Consider the following 15,910-nt stretch of genomic DNA (forward strand, 5'->3'; position numbering starts at 1 on the left):
TTTAGCTCTTTTTTTTCTCCATGCTAATTAGTTGGAAACTCTGTCGCTTTTCAACACCCTTGTTCGTTGTTGTTGTTGTTGTTGTTGTTGCGCAAGGTTTCGAGTTGCGGTAGTCAAGATCCTTGCTGTGAAGATCATTAACGGAAACGAATATACCGGACTGGGTCCCGTTGGATGGGGATGGGCAAGGACAAAATCGCAAGGTACACAAAAAGGAATGGCACAGAAGCGTGAAAAATAAAAATACCGCCGTGCGTGCAGTACAGTGTTTCTATGATATGCGTTACATACGTAAGTCGTCCCATCCAGTGGCCAAGAAAAAAACATGCCAATCCTCTCCCCATGCGAGATCAACAACAAACCCCCAAATGATGCCATCACTCGACGATTCTGCCCTTGAACCCGGCCAACCGCTCGCTCTCAAACACCAACGGGCCTCCCCCTGGGCCGCTCGCATCAAGGCTCACCGTCATGCCGCTCCTGTCTCCCACGACGCGCACCGTCTCTCCCAGATTCCTCAAGTCAACCTCGCACCCCTGCGCCGTGGCCTGGCCCTGACCACCATCCCCCTCCGCATTGACGACCTCTCTGATCTCGACCAGCGGATACGGCAGCCAGCCTTCCCGCAGGGGGATCAGGATGAGCGGAATCTCAGCCTCCGTCTCTGGCGTCGACGTCATGGTCTGCGCCGGCGACGAAGCCGACGGCCCCGGGATGACAAAGTGACCCTTTCGACGCCCGCCCACGAGCCACGTATCGGCGGGCGCCGTCACCTCATAGCTAAACTCCTGATCGCTGCGGACAGAAGAGTCCGTGTCCCAGATCCGCGTCCACTTGAGGTGCAGCGTCGCCGGGAGCATCTGGTTCGTGCAGACGGTTGGGAGCCCCCCGCCTGCGCTGCCCACCACGGGACTTGGGATGAGGCTCTGCAGGCGGATGTCTGCCGTGTGGAGGACTGGCAGCGCGGGTATTTCCACCGGGATGAGAATCGACGACGGGTCGATTACGCCCTCTCTTGGTATGGCGAGACGGCTGTTGGCTTTCTGCCAAGTTCGCACAAACGCCGACAGCCCCTCGGCCGCGTTCTCCCCGACTCCGGGGGCTCCTCCAATCCCTGCAAAGTGCCTCTCCCATGTGACGTCCTTCAAATCAGTGATTGCCATCTCTCCCAGCAGCGTGGCTTGCTCAAGATCTCGCGGCTGTGATTTGGCCTTTAACTCGTGCCAAACCATTGCCACAACATACTTGGAGTATTGCCTCAGGGGCGTCACCTCCAAGGCTTCTATTAGAGACCGCTTAACCAGTTCTTCCATCTCAACTTCCAGCAAAGTGTAGTCAAGCTTCAGATACAAGGTCCTGCCTCCCTTTGGCATCGGCTTTACCCCCGGTATCCTCTTCACTTTAAACAGCAAGCTCGCTGGCTGCTTAGGGAATATGAAGACGGGATTTGCCGGAGGCACGCCAAATACGGAATCAAAGAGATCCGAGCTTAGGAGCTCGCTCTTGTAGAGCCGTAGCGGGCTGGATGATGCCGTCGACACGTTGAACCGAGAAAAGAGTGCTTGGTGCTTGAAGACATCTTGCACATTCACCCCGAGTGCCAAAGCCACATGGACTGCCAGAGATGTGGCCAGATGATATGTCTCGTCCGCTTCCGTAACATAAGTAGCTTCAATCTTTGCAAAGATATCCCCCACATCCTGCTCCACAGAGTATGGGAATCGTATCGTCACCACCGTGTCTGCGGCGATGGCATCAAAATGAAACACGCCAGCCTCGGGAGGCTTCGCAAACTCCATTGAAGAGCCCACAAATGCTGCTTCCGTAGTGAGGAAACGCAGGCCTCCAGTAGCTGGCTTCACTCGGACCTCGCATTTCTTGATAGAATTCCATCCCGTGTGTATTACCAAGTCAAGAGAGTTATTCTTGTCCAAGGACGTCTGCTTCGTAGCAGACATGACAACATCGAATGTGCTAGTGCGCTGGAAAAGCATGACATCGGCGTGCTTGAATATGTCTGTTGTGCTGGATGTAGAAGCGTTGACATCCCGCTCAAAGTGCAAAACAAGATTTTCTGCTGAAAGGACAAGTCGATCTATTTTATAATGTCCTGAAGCCACAGACTTTAAAGAAAATCCTGTTAGTCTTTCTCGAGAGCACAAGTTATGAGTGATTTGAATGCACTACTTACTTGACAATTCACTCGTATCTTATTCTTACCAGGCACCAAGGTGATGGGTGAACCAGTTGCTGCCTCAAAAAACCGCTCTCTGCTTGGCCCCTCGCCGACAGATGTGATTCGTACTTTTGCGGCATCAAACGAAATATCTTCTGGCAGCAAGCTCCTGATGCTTATATTCAGAGAACAACCGTCTTGGTTGTCTTCGTATACTGGAAACCCATCCAGTTCCACATCTGTGAAGAAATTCTCCATCGGTATCTTAACTTCTTTGGACAATGATTTGGCCAGCCGTGTAAGCTTTTCGACTATGCCAGTCACTGGCCATGCATCCGGATATGTCTTGCCTTGTGAGAAACTATTAAACCCCGGTTTCTTTTGCAGACGCTCCTTTTCCGCAGCACAGTACTTGGTCAACAGCTTTAATGCAACACCAACATGCTCGCCCTTTGGATTCATCTCATCCAAACACTGGCAATACATGATGAGCATTGATAGCTCGAGTAGGCTCCAGCCGCTCTCTCCGAAAAAGGGCGTGGTGAGCGAAAAGTATGATGAAGCAGCCTTGTAGTCCTTCAGATGAACTTTCAAGACGGCCAAATCCGCCATGCTGGAGTGCACCGCATGATCATGGTTGGCTACCGTGTAATGGCGCATGGCCTTGTCCGTAAGGATTTCAAATAGGCGATAAAAGTCCTCCTTGTTGTCGATTGCAGTCCGTAGCACGGGATTAACGATACCCGCCATCAACGGAGCGTATGCGTCTTCTGGTGAGGAAGGAGTGTCGGACCCATTGCCTTTGTCATTATCATCGTTCAAATCCACGTCTTCCATTTCATCCATGCCAATTCCCCTCACCAAGGGGGCTTCGTCCCAGCCGTCGCTCCAGCTGCGCTTCTTACCAAGGCTCGAGAGGATGCTTCTGGAAAGCATGTAAAGTTCGGCTCGGCGAGCCGCCAAGCCCTCCAAGCCATTTTTGAGAAAGCCGTTCGTGCCCTGCCCATCTGGGAACTGTCTACCCGGTCCAGGGAAGAAACCTGGACTGAGCGGAGGCGGCGGAATGCTTCCTCCTCCAGACCTCGGAAGCAGCGATGAGTTTCGAGCTGGGTGTATCATGGTTTTGGGTTCAGGGATAGAAGACTTTGGCTCAAGCCCATCTCCATATGACAGCGAAGACGGCGGGATCGGTAGCGCCTTCGTCGAGGTTTGAGCAAGGATTTGCTGGGCAACAGAAAAAGCAAATGAGGACACCATATTGTCAACAGTTTCTTCTGCCACAAGGCTCAGCTTGGGAGGCTTGCGGCTCGGTGTTTTGCTTGCTGTTAACCCCAGGATGACGTCTCGTCGCAAAATCTGCGAAACAGAAGGGATAAACTGTAGCGTCCGCTGACATATCTCTGCAAACGTGATGAGGTTTTCCGGCTCGTCTTTGTTGTTTGGCGGCGGCAATGCCATAGGAGCCTCGCCGTAGAGGATAGACTCCTGCTGGTTTTTGAGCATGGCAATGAGCTCTTCCTTGGAGGAGAGTGCGTTGCCTAGCCTCAGCAGCAGGGCAATTTGGCGGGAGAAGATGTAGCATCTAAAGTCAAATACCGACACCTTGTTCGCCAAGATCATGTCCCGGTATGCCTTTGTTGTCGAGCTGATGGCTATCTCGTCAAAATTTGGGCCGCTAATTTCCCCTGCTACATTCGTGTTGGTGCCGCTGCCATCATCACTGCTATCGCCGGCGGCAATATCCAGTGCTTTCTCAGCAATGTCTCTGAGCTCTGCGGTAAATGCCAGCATTTCACCACCGTGTCTCTCCGGCGAGCCCGTCTCAAGCTGCTCGTGTAGAACCGTATCCAGTCCGACGCTGAGCTCATCATACCCGACTAACGCATCTTCTACAAGACCGACGCTCTCAAATCCCCTCGCCAACCCCTCTTTGAGAATAAAGAAGGTGCAAAAGTTCCAGCCAGGCAGGGTTCGCTGCGCGTCCTTTTCCCGAATGTCTTCTTCATACTGAGTGACTCGCATGTCAAACGAGGCCAGTATCAGGCTCTTGACTTTTGCTATTAAATCATTCCAGGCGTTTTCGGCATCTGTCTCTGTCTCTTTGTAACCTGATGGCACTGCCGGCACAACCCTAGGTAAAAGATCGTACGGTACGTCGTTGATACCAATCCTAATCTGCGAGACATGGTCCTGAGATCCCTTGGTCGTTTCGTTAAAGTCTGATCTAAGCTTCTCTAGTAAAGGAGTTGTCCCTGGGCGCCATCGCGACGCCGTGCTCTTCTCCGCCGAGTCCGACTTTCCGCTGCTTCGCGGCTGAGTTGAAGCTGCAGTGTTGGGGATGACGACGTGAACAATGAGCCATTCAAACGCATCGTGGTTCTCTTGGCCAGTGCCCTTCTTTGAGGTGCTCACGGGAGAGGTATGGTTCTTGACCCACTCGCGAACCTCGGCTCGCACCGAGTTCTTGTATGAATCGTTGTCATCGCATCGTACCAGCAGCAGCTTGAGATATGGGGTTCGACGAAGTCCCGGGATCTGGTGTCGTCGTAGATTCCCACTAGCTTTCGAACGAAGCGACGGCGGAGCTTTTCCCGAGTCCGTAGAGACGCTCACGCTGCGTGATCGCAAACCGTCGCCCGCCCGCGAGACACTGCCCGAACGCCGCGATGTCGGTGACAAGGTCAGCTCGGGGATTTCGAGACTCCCCCGAATCAGCTCAACATGGAGCGTGTCGATTGACCGCAGCGGCCCGGAGTGAGACTGCCAGTTGAGGTTGTGCAGAGGAAGTCGGGGGACTAGCCCTGGGGCCAGGAGCTTGTAAACATCGTGGGGATCGAAATACTCGACTGCGCAGGTCGCAATGTCCTTCGAATTAGTGGACGGATCCAAAGCCTCAGAGCAGTGCCTCGCGCGCTCTCTTACCTGTTACCGTTGACGTCGACGTCTGCTGTTCCATGGCAACCAGGTCGTCTCGGTCTGTTGCATTGTCGACCGCCTGAGACGTGTGGGATGTCGATGCGACAGAAGAGCTGGCCGCAATAGTCGAGGTGCATCGCCGACAAGGGTGACCCCTGACTTGAGGTCTGGATGCTGCCAATAGCAGTTGGGGAGCTTCATCAGGCCGGGATTTACGTTACTCCGGGCTCTAGGCGGTGAGACGGCTGTGTTGCAGCACAATGATGCCATTCCAGTCACTGTAAAGAGTGAATATCTGTTATCTTTATTTATGTCAGGTAATGTATTATAGAAAATATGAAGATTACTTGAGTAAATGTCAAATGTCCATAGTTGTCTGTTGATATGCAGATACAAACGTGTTATCAGAGAACATCAATCATGTAAGCCAAATTCCAGGTACCATCGTGGCGGCTCCAAAGCACGTTACTGGCCGAGGAGGGGTGGCAGAATTCTTCAAGGAGGGGCATGACGCATCTTCCCCAAGACTTTCATGTGAAAAAAAAAGGGTGCAAGACAATTCATTCTTCCTCACGAATCATCAAACTCGATATCACAATGTCGCTCCTACAAGCCGTCAAGTACCAACGAGGCAAGCTGGAGGTCCTCGACCAGCTCCTCTTGCCCCACGAATTCCACTATGACACCGTCTCAACGCGCCAAGAGGCCTTCGACAGCATCGCTACGATGCGAGTGCGAGGCGCCCCGGCCATTGCCATCGTAGCCAGCTTGGGACTCGCTGTCGAGCTACACAACAACCCCGTTTCGGGCAATTCAGACGGACAAGTCATTTCTCAGATTGACGAGGCATTGGATTACCTCAAGGAGAGCAGGCCAACGGCCGTCGACCTGACCAACGCCATCACCCAGCTCAAGGCGACAACCCGAACCGCTGACGGAAAGGGCAAAGAGGCGATTGTGCAAGCATTCATCGAGGAAGCGGAACGAATTTTCGAAAAGGACCTCCAGAGCAACCTTTCGATTGGAGATTTTGGCGCACAATGGCTGCACGCTCAGGCCGGCGCTTCGCCTGACCAGAAGATTTCCGTGCTGACGCACTGCAACACCGGCGCGCTCGCCACTTCGGGTCATGGAACAGCACTTGGTATCATCCGCACGCTCCAGTCCAAGGGGTACCTCAAGCACGCATTCTGCACCGAAACTCGACCTTATAACCAAGGTAGCCGACTAACAGCATTCGAGCTGGTCCACGAGGGCATCCCCAGCACCCTCATCACGGATTCCATGGCGGCAGCTCTTTTCCGAACGAAGAAGGCTGAGCACAACATCGCAGCCGTCATTGTTGGCGCCGATCGTGTCGTTCGCAACGGTGACACCGCAAACAAGATTGGCACTTACCAATTGTCCGTTCTAGCCAAGCACCACGGCATCAAGTTTATCGTCGCTGCCCCAACCACAAGTATTGATCTGGAGACCAAGACTGGCGACGGTATCAAGATTGAAGAGCGCAAGAGGGAGGAGCTGACGCAAATCTCCGGTGCAGTTGTCGGGCCAGATGGTCGTGTCGATGGTAACAACAAGGTTCGCATTGCAACAGCTGACCAGCGGATCGATGTGTGGAATCCTGCCTTTGATGTCACTCCAGCAGAATTCATCGATGTCGTCGTGACGGAGAAGGGAGCTGTAGAGAAGGGACCCGATGGCGCCTTTGATTTTAGCAAGATTTTGCCTGAGCGATGGGCAAAGGTGGTTGGTTAATGATAGAACAAGAGAAGAAAGAAACAAGAGCAGGCATTCCACATGCCCTCGAAAGGGATGGCACGGGGTTCAAAAAAAAGACCAGCGTTAGTGCACAGCGTCATTAGATTATCTTTTAACATACATCATCTAATATCCAAGTCAATTAATTATTTTGATACCCTCCTCATTGGTTCAGAGCGTGAAGAATCAGCTTCTGGTAGTCTTCAACCGCCTGCTCCAGGTCGCCAACAGTGATGTACTCGTGATCGCCGTGAGCAACGAGAATACTGCCTGGTCCATACAAGTATCGAGTGTAATCACCTTCGAGATTAGGAATGTCCGTGCCGTAATTAACAACGATTTGATCAAAGTCTGAGTTGCAGGTTAGACAAAAAACCGTATCCAATAAGACGTAGCTGTCATGGACTTACCTTCCACATCGCAGTTGCTTTCATAAGGTCCATATCCATGAATGCATTCAAGAGTGAACGCCTCATCATCGACTTCAGTCAAAATATCCAAAATCTTTTTCTGCACTTCCTTGTGGCCCTCCTTCTCGGAGCCACTGGCAACGCGGGCTGCCAAGTCCACAAAAGCCCTAGCAGGAATCACGTTGGAAGCAACGCCGCCATCAAAGCGGCCAGCGTTGAACGTCGTGTTACCAAAGAGAGGGCTGGCGCCGAGATCCGTATCGTATATCTTGGCCATGGCTCGAATCATCAGCTCGTTGGCCGACTTTCCCATTTCTGGATAGCCACTGTGAGCATCCTTGCCCTTGGCCGCGACAGTGCAGAAGAGTGCGCCCTTGTGGCCGCATGCCAGCTTGTTCTCGGTTGGCTCGCCAAAGATGGCAGAGTCGAAACTTAGAGGCGGGTTCATATGCTTGAGCGAAGCGCTAAACGTCTTCATCCCATCGCCGGTTGTTTCCTCTCCAACAACAAAGAGCAGGATGATGTCTTCCGGGTTGACATTCTTGTTTGTGGAGAGCAATTCGTTCACCGCCAAGATCTGAGTGGCAACACTGCCTTTGGCGTCCGTCGTGCCGCGGCCCTTGATGATTGTGTGCTTCGAGATTTCGCCGCCCTCAATCTCCCAGGGAATATGCGGAGGAACCGTGTCAATGTGGCTCGTCACCAACGCCTTGTACTTGGGCTGTCTCTCTCCGCGCCAGGCCAAGACGTTGAATCGGTCGGGCACGTTTGGATGGTCCTTGAGCGGGGGGAGGAATTGGATGGCCACATGGTATTGTTCCTGCTCCAGATAGTCGACGAGGAATTGGCCAATTTCGTTTTCTTCGCCACTGGTCGACGGGATGGTGATCAACGACTCAAGCAGCTGAAGCAGCTTGTCTCGGTAAGACGGAGCGTCTGCCGCGCCGGTATGCTGCGAGTTTGCTGGTGATTCTGAGTGGCCGACCTCGGAAAGCGGCTGCTGTTGCTGGCCTGCACAGAGCGCCAACAGCGCCGGAAACACGACTGCGGAAGCTGAAGCCCAATGCATCTTGTTGACGTTCAATGCTTGAATCTGCTGTCAACTGTGTAAGGGGCGGTGATGCAAACAGAGCCAAATGACTGGGTAAGCTTCAGGAGCCTTGCTACGGCTTATGGGCTATCAATTGACAGGCTTCAGCTCCACGTGACCGAGAGCTGGGATCTTTGTATTTGAGACGCGTGATACTTTGGCGATATCTTGGATGCATTGACGGTCAAACTTATTTTTTTTTTCTCTCTCTCTTTATCAAGGAATATTGGTGTTGTTCAGCTTGTTCCAGAGAAGCTATGGGAACCTTGAAGCTAGAAGAGCTAATGGCGACCTACTCAGGTAAGCTCTGAGTGAGTCTGGATGACGTACGCGGGAGAGCTACGATGACACCCTAGGTACATGTACCCAAAACCATACCTGAAGCTTACATGTATTATATGGACTTCAATTATCACATCAGCAGCATGGATTTACCTACTTCTACTTAGTAGCTCTAGACTGCTAGATTTATCAAGTATAATCAGGATCACAACATACTTTTCAATATCATAGCAAAGATATTGAGAATATGACAATGACACAAGATGCTCCCTGCTGATGCTCGGTGGCTTATTCAACTCTCTGAAACACAACGTTCACTTCTTCACCACCAACCTCCATCTCGACACTCAACTCTCCGCCCTCCTTCACAACATCCCGCCGCACCAGCTCCTCGTTGACACAAACAGCCCAACTTCCCGCAGGCAAGTTACTCGCCACCGGAGCTGCACTAACCCTTCGGCCATCCCACGTCTTCAGAGTCAACACCAAAGCACTCTCTTCACCGTCCCAAACTCCGCGAAGACAATCAATGCCCTGGCCAAGCTCAATGCCGTCAATCCACGGCTGCGTCGCCGCGTGGCCTCGCCGTCGAGGCTTCTCCCACATCTGCTTCTGTCCGTCAGGCACATTCAGTCGCGCATATCCAACCGACGCATTCCCCGAAAACGGATCCATGTGCGTCCATTCTCCAGCCTCGTTCGTCTTGGTGTCGTTCCTGGGATAGAACAGTCCGCCATTCTCCCACGTTGGCTGTAGATGCTCGTCGGCATACTTGAGTAGACCGTCCAACTCTTCCTTCTTGCCTAGCTCTGACAGCCATTGGACAACATAGCCGAAGGTCGGTCTAGAGTAGAGGAAATCCGACGGCGGGAGGGCGGCAGCGCGTTCTCGAGCTCGAGCGAGAACGGCGGCGTCATTCTTGTCCGCATTTTCGGTTTCCACGAGCTTTCGGTATTCTCCGGCAATGCGATCCTCGTGGAGCTGGACCTCGCCGTCGATATTCGTGATGAACCCGTATACCTGTTGATCGTACAGCGACTTCACGCGATCAGAGTTCCACGTATTCATATATGCATTTGCCCTGTGTAATTGTCAGTAAAGAACTTTGCTTCGCATCAATTTGTATACAACACTCACCATGCAGTCCAACCAACAGATTTCGGCGGCAACGTCTTGTCCTGTCGAACAAAATACCAGTCGACGTATAGCCCACTGGGAGAAACCATGCCTTTCTTCTCCCAAGCCGCCTTGTACTTGTCCAAGACTTCGTCAGCCACGCCGGTCCCATCTCTAGCATCGTTGTATTTCATCGCAATCAACTAATTCAGAGATTTCGGTTAGTTCTCGCCAGCTCTCATGCAAGGCACTCTGGCAAAGAGACATACGGGAAATTGATTGCAGACGACAAACACCAGATTGGGCTCACAACAAACGCCTACCCAACCATTCCTCTCCATCTCGCGAATGATAGCATCTTGCAAGCTACGGTTATCATAATGAAAGGACTCGGACCCGAAACCAAAGAACAGAGGATCCCAAACAAACGTCAAGGACTCCGGCTTCTCAAACTCATCGTCGTCAAAGAGCATGGCGTATAGGCTAGTCATGAGCAAGAGATGGCCGCTGTACATGATGTTCTCCCTGACGACCGGATCCGCCCAAGGCGTCCTCAACTCCGTTCGATCAGGGTCAGTTCGGTTTCCAGAGAGACTCGTGTTGAACCAGTAAGCCCACACCTCTCTCCGCAGCATCTTATGGATCAGACGACGCATGAGGGACTTGAGTGGGCTTCTCAGGGCTGGTAGACGGTGATAATGCGCTACACCGGTACCGTATGCCATGGTGGCGAGCTGATAGCGATAGGCATCGAGGAATTCTTGCATTGGTTCCCGAGTTCCCATGTGATGCCATTCCCCATCCATTTGGCTGGCAAGATTATGGAAGTGACGCAAGTGACCAGCTTGGGCAGCATTGAGCTTATCATACTTGGATAGATCAACAGAGTGTCCCGGCCTGTTGTGAGGACCCATTGTGACGATAACTGGACTGGAAAGAAACTGTGTGGTTCAAGCCGAACACCCACCGATATCGATTCGACAACCCAGAAACGTCCAGTTCTTCGCTGTATAACCCGTCGAAGCTGGCAGTTGAAGTGAGATCAGATTTCCGATGGTTCAATAATCTTCCCACATCCAACGCCATGTCTTTATATATATACTTTCCATCAAAGCCCCTAAAAAGCCGTACACATAACCATCTCTCAGCTCCCAGTTCCGGGTACATATCCCTCAGATCCCCCATTGCGCCACCAAACCCAGCCATCTCCGACCCAAATTAGCAACACCTCGTCCACTTTCAAAACACCACAAAAAATGCCGTCCCGACATGCCGCCAACATAAAAAATCACACCTCGGAGTTCTATCCGCCCCGAGTCCTAGTCAGTCCGCGAAGCTTGAGGGCGCAGAACATGCAAATGCAATCTTCATCCCGCTGACTAAACTTCTATAAACGCAGACGACGGACATCTATCCGCCACGGACTGAGCTCTCTCGGACCGCCCATCGGGTCGTGTGCACGGCAAACCTGGCCAGCTTGCTAGGATCAAGAAGCGATGCCAGCTCGTTAGGCTATCTGGTCAAAATAGCCGATGACCTTACTAAGAGACTTCCCCAATCCGGACTGCTTACTTCCGCCCCGTATTCAACTAGCACCATGTACGACAACTCAAATCATTTGGTCAAAGAAACCTGGGGGATCCATTCCCGGTCATCTAAGCTCGGAAGCGGCGTCGCTAGTAATCCTTAGTGATCATTGTCATAGACCAGAGGCTTGCCAGTTGGAAGTAAACGCGACAGCATACGGTTAGGTCGTAGTCCAGACTTGTCGTCGTATCTATCTTAGTTTGAGTAAAGGCGTATGAGCTATGCGATTCAAGATGCTATAGGTGATTATGCTCTCAAATAAGATCTGCATTCAGGGGCTGTTCATCTCAAACTACTACCTAATGAATAAATTTAGTCAACGTGGGAGGCGGCCACGATTTACAATACCAGCTCCTGGGTTCATAAGCCAGGTTGGTTGAGGGGAAGGGCGGGATAAAAGGCATGTTCTGCGCCTCAATCAATGGATTATAGCAAAATGTAGGTATTGCTAATGCAAAACTAAGAAGCATCGGTGGCAAATTAAACGGCCTTAGAAGATATTTTCATTCCTCTTCTGATAATCATTACGCATCTGTAGGATACAGGGCGAAAAGAGACATCCGTAAACTTGTACCGTTCGATGCCCAGAAATTACTCGACACTCTCCAACAAAACCCCTGTTGATACATATGCTGCCTGCTACATTTCGGAGCTGCTCCACCAGACGGTCGTGAGAACAAAGGTAAGACAGCCAAGCATTCAAGGCCGCCCATTAGCCGCTGAGAGTTGGGCTATGTGAGAGCAAGGCTGCAAGGTGAGCTCTAGGGTTTGGTCGCTTTTGGTGATCGTCATTCTTTACAGCACTTGCGGGAGCAGAAGCAGAATCACGAGACCTCTTTGTTCCCTTTTCGATCGAGTGCACTGCTGCATTTTCCACCGCCATCGTGCCGCCCTCCAAAGCAGACAAATAGTCCTCGACGGAAGATATTTGCTGGCTGATATCTGGGCGGGCCGACCTATATTCTCTGGAGCGGTTTGATTCGGCTTGTAAGCTGATACTGCGTGCGGTGTACGGCCGGCGAGCACCTTTGCGTACTTCGCCGTGATCCCCATGAGAATTTGATGCTGAAGATATGCTCGAAGGTGATTGGCCTGGGGCTTGAAGGCAATCTTCTCTGTGTGGTCCCAATTCAGAATTAGAGGTCGTTGCATGAAGATTGCTTGCCAGGAGATGAGCCGGCGTTGGTTGGTTGAGCAACGAGTGGGCGAATGAATTCGAGACATCAATCGAGAACACATCATCTTCTGCAAATCGAGGCAAGAACAGACCTAGGTATCAATAATCAGTTTCATCACTACGTGAGGAGATGAATGAGTGCCTTATCTCGGTCCATACCTTGCGATTCCTTGTAACGACTAGTTTCAATATCTGAAACCTCAGCGGGCGGGTTCAAATACCCAAATTGATCACGGTCAACTCCATGTCGGAAGTTCTGCAGCCCAAACGTTTGATCCAAGTAAGGCCCCATGCCCTTGCTGATTGGCATATAAGGCTGCAAATCAACATTGGACGGCTTCCTCCCTTTTTGACCCGTAGGTGGGAATAACTGTTGTTCGCCAAATCGATACATATCGTTCGCTCCCGTTCCCATCCCATTAAGCCACTCAAAATATGCATTTGAATCGTTGATACTCTCCAGGGTGCCGGTGCTGGTGCTTCCAGAGGTAGAGCGGCTGCTACCACCCTGGTAACCAGATTTCCTATGACCGAGCCGTATAGATCGATTGGCCATGCCACTATGGTAGCTTTCATTTGATGAAGATGGCAAATTTGCAGTAATGCGGCTGTACTTTCTTCTAGGTGAATGGGCATGCGAGTCAGTATCGTCAGAAGGATACGCTTGGACCGCCATCGATGTAACAATTGGAACTCGTCGCCACATGGAGGGATTTGGCCAGGCGATGCAGGAAGTCTCAAGTATCTCTAGAAAAAGTTCAGCGTGTCAGTTGTTTTATGGCACATACCTATGGAGAGGGTCAAATCGATATACCTAGAGGCGCATGTTGAAAAGAGAATGCTACGACATTCTTGACCCGCTCAATGGGCATCGAAAGAGAATCTCGTGGGAAGCCTTCGCTGATGACGATTTTGATGCGGCCAAAGTCATCGGCAGGATTCCAGTGATTTTGTCGAAGAAGCTCCTCGCGGAAGCTTGGAAATCTCAGAGGCTCGAGGTCTCCGTTCTTTGAAACCCCTATGGCGGCCGCAAATTAGCAATCCAATGCGTTCGCATCTGTTGCGGGTGCGGTTCCTACCAAAGCTGTGTATGACGACATGCGGCCAGTCGCCCTCTCTATCTAGAGTTGCAGATCTACAGAAAAAAAATAGTATCGGTCAGCCAAATCCCTATCCAATAGCGAGATGCCTGTGGAGGAGTAGCATCGGAAGCGGAATCAAGACATACGCAACCAACTGTCCATCAACGAATACGCGAGCCTCAAAGTTGGCACTGTCGCCATATTTGCTGTAGCATCTGGTAAACTGGCTGACAATTGGAGAGGACCAAGAATGGATCGAGACTTGGAATGGGGTTCCAGAGGCCAAACTCGGTATGAAGCAGCAAACCGTGGGCAGCCCAAAAGAGCCGTGAGGACTGGTGAATTCTACGACCATTAGCCACGCAACTCCAATAATATGGACTCGTCGATTGACCAAGCCCGATGCACGAATTGATGAAAGAATAACACATACCTGTGTCATGAATAACATGACAAGCTACCTTGAACTCTTTGATGGGAACTTTGCAATCCCGGGGGAAGAGCAGAATATCCCAATCTTCGAACCGCATCGTGGTTACGGTTATTGGAGATACACGGCCGGCAGATCAAAAGAAGTATAGAAAAAAACCAATCGAATGCAAAGAAGATGCCCCAAAGAGCCGTCTCGAAGAGTCCAAATATGGCCTTTGCTATTCCAAGGTTAAGTTGGGGGAGAGGGGAAGCAGAATCGCAAACACAATCATGCCTGGAGATAGGCGAGTATCGAGTGGCAGGGCAACGCTATCGGTCCATTCGCAGGTCCTTTTTCCGCGATAGTAAAGCGAGTGACTTCAAGAATAGGCAACTGCACACGCTGATTTATGAATTGCTAGCCTTTGGGCTCGCTTAGGCTCCCGAGAACTCGCTTCTTCGCTGTTTCCTGCGGTGTTTTGGTTGCCAGGGAAGCTGGAAGATGGCAGAAAATGGCCAGAAAGATTAAAGTTCAGAGGGACAGAAAATGTAAGCAGCAGAAAGTAGGGGATTAGAGAGACCCCGTGTGATAAGGAGACCGCCTCCCCAATATGGCGTGTTAGTAAAAGGACCGGCAGAGCACGCACCTGTCGCCGGTGGCGGCATCCGCAGCAAGACAGTTCAGCTCTTGGGAGATGAGCTGATGGCGCTCTCGGGAGTAAATGACCTTGTTTTGACGTAGATGTAATAAATTGTCTCATAATCAGGTTGACGAGTCTTCTATGGGTTCATCGGATGGATATCAGCCTAAACATAGGGTACCTCACGTCAAGTACTACAATGAGGCACTTGACGCATAATTTTGATCGGCATCGACTACAGGAGTAAAACAAGGCAATATGCAGAGAATCCTTTCCATCTCTTGGTTCATGGTTCGATGCGATCAGAGCTAATACCGGCAATGACTGGGTATTCACGGGCGAGAGCGCCGTGTCGTAGATCGCCCCTGGCGCAGGCCCAAGAGCGATATTGCATAAAGTATGCTGAAGGGAGTCAGTTTAAGGGTTCAATTGTAGATTGGCCGGCCATCCAAATAAACAGGCCATCCCAACGTTTTCCCTGAGAAAGAAGCATCAAGTAAGAAAATGTTTTTATTCTTGATTATGTACAAACTAACAGTTTACCTCACGGGTCCTCATCGCCAGCCATTCGTGCCTATAAATTCATCTATCAGCATAATTCCCACTCGAAATCTGGTCGTTACATCAACATGTTACTTACTCTTACGGCTCCTGGGCCACCCAATTCCCGCTCCAGGCCATTCTCAAATTCCCTGGGGTAGGCAACCCTATCAGGGTAGTTGAGGTAGACAACCCCTGAAACTCCGAGGAAAACGGTAATGAATGTTCCAACCATGATCAGACCAGGTCCCGTAGTAGTCCACGTATACTCCCAAGGGGAGAAGATACCCATCATGTCGTTATCCTCGTGAACCGGCTCGCCAAAGTTTCGTCGCTCCTGGGGGTCCCACCAGGTGGCATATGGGTCGCGAAACTGTCGCTTGATTCTAGGCGGGTTGATGTAGCCTCCATTCTACAGCCAGCCAGCAGTTAGATTTCTGAGCGTTTTCTCCAATCAACACTGGGCCGTTACGAACCATTCCAGGGTCCTGAGCTTCGCTGAGTCGCGGGAAATCGGGGTACTTTTCGTCAATCACTTTCTTGTCGGAAAACTGGGATGGCAAAAAGCCTCGTCGTTGAATCGTGGGGAGCCTTCGGCTGGCGGCCATGGCATTGCGCAGAGCCGAAGCTCGCACAATTCGTTGTGGGAGCATCTGCAGAGAGAGAAGAGGTCAGTCGGCCGGTCGGCTCGCTTTTACTCAATCGTCTTGCGATTGTAGGA

At 51.3% G+C, this 15,910-nt stretch overlaps 6 protein-coding genes across 6 annotated transcripts; 1 reads left to right on the forward strand and 5 right to left on the reverse strand.

Moving 5' to 3' along the window:
* Positions 1–377: 377 nt before the first annotated feature.
* Positions 378–5,132, reverse strand: Triagg1_163 (uncharacterized protein; the record flags this gene model as incomplete). Its single annotated transcript, XM_062896631.1, has 3 exons — positions 378–2,095; positions 2,221–5,022; positions 5,099–5,132. 3 exons carry the CDS (start codon positions 5,130–5,132, stop codon positions 378–380), a joined length of 4,554 nt encoding a protein of 1,517 aa, XP_062760513.1.
* Positions 5,133–5,689: 557 nt separating this feature from the next.
* Triagg1_164 (uncharacterized protein) lies at positions 5,690–6,850 on the forward strand (the record flags this gene model as incomplete). Its single annotated transcript, XM_062896642.1, has 1 exon — positions 5,690–6,850. The coding sequence occupies one exon, from the start codon at positions 5,690–5,692 to the stop codon at positions 6,848–6,850; it is 1,161 nt and encodes a 386-aa protein (XP_062760514.1).
* A 166-nt stretch (positions 6,851–7,016) lies between these two features.
* Triagg1_165 (uncharacterized protein) lies at positions 7,017–8,332 on the reverse strand (the record flags this gene model as incomplete). The annotated part of the gene is made up of 2 exons (XM_062896653.1): positions 7,017–7,204; positions 7,264–8,332. 2 exons carry the CDS (start codon positions 8,330–8,332, stop codon positions 7,017–7,019), a joined length of 1,257 nt encoding a protein of 418 aa, XP_062760515.1.
* Positions 8,333–8,923: 591 nt separating this feature from the next.
* Positions 8,924–10,665, reverse strand: Triagg1_166 (uncharacterized protein; the record flags this gene model as incomplete). The annotated part of the gene is made up of 3 exons (XM_062896664.1): positions 8,924–9,716; positions 9,773–9,954; positions 10,021–10,665. 3 exons carry the CDS (start codon positions 10,663–10,665, stop codon positions 8,924–8,926), a joined length of 1,620 nt encoding a protein of 539 aa, XP_062760516.1.
* Positions 10,666–12,050: 1,385 nt separating this feature from the next.
* Positions 12,051–14,127, reverse strand: Triagg1_167 (uncharacterized protein; the record flags this gene model as incomplete). The annotated part of the gene is made up of 6 exons (XM_062896675.1): positions 12,051–12,607; positions 12,675–13,262; positions 13,330–13,533; positions 13,595–13,650; positions 13,744–13,942; positions 14,031–14,127. 6 exons carry the CDS (start codon positions 14,125–14,127, stop codon positions 12,051–12,053), a joined length of 1,701 nt encoding a protein of 566 aa, XP_062760517.1.
* A 1,066-nt stretch (positions 14,128–15,193) lies between these two features.
* Positions 15,194–15,842, reverse strand: Triagg1_169 (uncharacterized protein; the record flags this gene model as incomplete). Its single annotated transcript, XM_062896687.1, has 3 exons — positions 15,194–15,223; positions 15,290–15,601; positions 15,666–15,842. 3 exons carry the CDS (start codon positions 15,840–15,842, stop codon positions 15,194–15,196), a joined length of 519 nt encoding a protein of 172 aa, XP_062760519.1.
* Positions 15,843–15,910: the final 68 nt, after the last annotated feature.

This window comes from Trichoderma aggressivum, assembly GCF_033847375.1.
Source record: "Trichoderma aggressivum f. europaeum strain CBS 100526 chromosome Unknown scaffold_001, whole genome shotgun sequence".
Lineage (NCBI taxonomy): Eukaryota > Fungi > Ascomycota > Sordariomycetes > Hypocreales > Hypocreaceae > Trichoderma > Trichoderma aggressivum.